The sequence below is a fragment of the Amphimedon queenslandica genome, unplaced genomic scaffold, assembly GCF_000090795.2.
Source record: "Amphimedon queenslandica unplaced genomic scaffold, v1.1 AMPQUscaffold_11694, whole genome shotgun sequence".
Classification (NCBI taxonomy): Eukaryota; Metazoa; Porifera; class Demospongiae; order Haplosclerida; family Niphatidae; genus Amphimedon; species Amphimedon queenslandica.
Window position 1 is genome coordinate 4,595 of NW_003548064.1, and position 2,888 is coordinate 7,482.

The 2,888-nt window shown below is 33.2% G+C and overlaps 1 protein-coding gene across 1 annotated transcript; it reads right to left on the bottom strand.

Moving 5' to 3' along the window:
• Nucleotides 1-8: 8 nt before the first annotated feature.
• Nucleotides 9-1,801, bottom strand: LOC109589027 (uncharacterized). Its single transcript, XM_020005147.1, has 5 exons — nucleotides 1,561-1,801; nucleotides 1,185-1,514; nucleotides 727-1,128; nucleotides 658-689; nucleotides 9-23 (listed from the first exon to the last, which is right to left on the bottom strand). The coding sequence occupies exons 1-5, from the start codon at nucleotides 1,640-1,642 to the stop codon at nucleotides 9-11; spliced, it is 861 nt and encodes a 286-aa protein (XP_019860706.1). The 5' UTR covers nucleotides 1,643-1,801.
• Between the last annotated feature and the right edge of the window lie 1,087 nt (nucleotides 1,802-2,888).

The window sequence follows — 2,888 nt, forward strand, 5'->3', positions numbered from 1 at the left end:
CTCTCACATTATTTGGAGGACCACTAGGAGCTAGAAAAGAAACAAAGGTATCTACTATTGATTAAAGTATAATCATACCATGTAATATCACAGATTGACTGTAGTTGACTCCTCCAATCATTGCTATACAGGTAACATTAACTGACACTCCCAGTGGATCAGGATATACCAGTAGTGTGTTGTTGTATGTCAGGACATCAGTTGATGTATACATTGAGTTACTCTTCATCACTACATTCACTAACCAGTAAACATCAGTTGAAGGATTTATATCAGTAGTTGTGAGACAATCAATACGATATTGAGTGTTATTGAGTTGTGTAATGGATGAGACTAGAGTCCAATTGATTGAATTAATAACTAGAAATACATCAACAATGTTACAAGTACATTAAAAGGTGGAGTAGCAATACCTGGTAAGGTCTGTACACTGATTGTACTAGCAGGTCCCAGTAATTGTTGATAGGCTCTGACTGTGATGCTATAAGTTGTTTCTCCTCTCAGTCCATTCAGTGTGATTGTATTATTACTACTTCCCTTCACCTGTACTGTCTGCCCAGTGTCTGTGTCACTAGTGACATTGACTACATATCCATCAGCGTCAGATGAATCAAGTGCAGTCCAACTGACAGTGATAGTGGTAGCTGTCTTGTTGACCTCAATAAAAGAAGAGGGAGCAGTTGCTGGTACTATAAAAAATAGTAAAGTAATTTTTTTGCTATTTACCTGTTACAAAAATGCCTCTATTTCTTGCTACTGGGTTGTGATTGATATGACCAAAAAACAAATAGAATCTAAATACATGATCCCCATTGTTGTTTGATTGACTCAGTACTCCACTAGTAATATTTTCTCCATTCCAAGTAACAGTTAGAGTATAGTCCCACCTTCCATTACCATAATTCACTGACGTTCCATTACCATACATGAATGTACAATTGTATGAGGCCCTATATCCAGTGCAAAGTTCAGTACTACTGCTACCAGACTCATAGTACCAACTGGCATTATGTAAAAAAGGATCGTGATCGTTACTACCAATTTTAATAGCATGTAGTGTGTATGTTTGAGGTAGAACTGTTTTATTTGAAGGAAGGTCAACTGTGATGGTTTCAATCTGTACCCATCCTACAGTAAATCAGTAACAAAGTGACAGTGTGTACTAGTTTAATGAGAACACTTACTGAATATATTAGCAAAGATGATGTTAGTGTTAGGATCTGAACAATTAGTGGGTAGACAGCATTTGTACCAGCCATCATCAGATGGTGATATGCCTTGTCCAGTAGGTATGTAAAGACTGATAGTAGCATTAGGTGAAGATACCTCATTATTACAACGAAGAGGATCAGTACTGCAGTCAACTGATGATCCACTAGAATTAACCCACTTTCCATCATTCAGAGCAGTATCAGGTAACACACACTGGATACTGTTACTCTCTCCTTTAATGTCATTATCAAAAAAATATGATCCATTAGTATAACAGTTTCCATCATGCCTCAGGTAGATACCTATAAAAACCTATACAGTTGTTATTATACACATCCAGTGTCTTACCTGAGGAAGGTGGACATTGACTAATAACTTCACTGACACTCAACAAGAAGACAACAGATACAACCAATTGCAGTAAAAACATGTCAACAAAGAAACGGAAGACTACCAGAATAATCAAATTAAGAAAACTGTTTAGACAGTAGCATGCTTCAGTTTAAAACTTATAGTTTGTTTGTCCTCTTAGTGTTGACAACATAGGCAACAAAGTTAATACATCAGCGTCACAGATGAATAAAGTTATTTTTTTTGAATCACAACAAAAAACATAGCTCTACTATATCTATGACTTTACTAAACAATTCAAAACAGTCACTTACTTACTCTCTTATGACAACAAAAACAACTAATTTCAATTTTTTCATAATATAGAATTACAATAACAAAGAAATTGTAATTTCAGTTATAATATACCCAGACTAGTTATTACAAGAGAAATCATTTTTTGTTTTCCCTGCATGCATACACACTTCAAGCTTTATAAAAGAGTGTCACAAGAAAAACATTGTGCCATACTCGCTAAGCAAGAGTCAGCATAGAATGAAGATTGACTCTACACCATTAAGGTAATCTATGCACGCTATACCTTAATATTTCATTTTTTTTGTACAAGTATACTTTTTAAAGATAAAGATAGCGTCACACTCAATCAAGAATCTCAATATTTATGAAATCCTTAAATAATTTTAATAACAAATAATAAATAATTTTTAATCCTTTATTTAAATTAAAGTAAAAATTGTACTTCTCATTTTATGATCAACAATTGAGACCATCTAATTTTATAAAGTAAACAAATCACAGCATAAATGAACTATTGTTAAAAAAATACAGTTGTACCGCACAAAGCACATTACTACCAAGAGTACCAACTAACTATTTAAAAGCAATTACAATACTGTGCTATGTTACATAAATAGCATCATCATAGACATTGATATCTGGACACTCATACAATGAGTCTTTTGTAGTAGTATCTGTAGCATCTTTAGTCTTGTGTACAACATATGATTCACATGCTTGCATTGATATATCATCATTAAATCTATATAATGATGCATATAAAAGTCTATTATTGCCATTTATTGAGTTACTTATTTGTTTCTTTAGCAGTAGCTGCATGGTAAGATTTAAGCCTAAAATAATATAAATAATTTGATAGTATGGACTAGTGCATTCATACTTGATAAAGCAGTAGATGTTAATAACGATACTAATAACTAGTGATATTGTTAATAATCCAACCACTGCACCCAGTCCAATACTAGCACCATCAACAGCTTCTGCAATTATTATTTAAAAGTAGATTTATACAGTACTAGTACTATTAC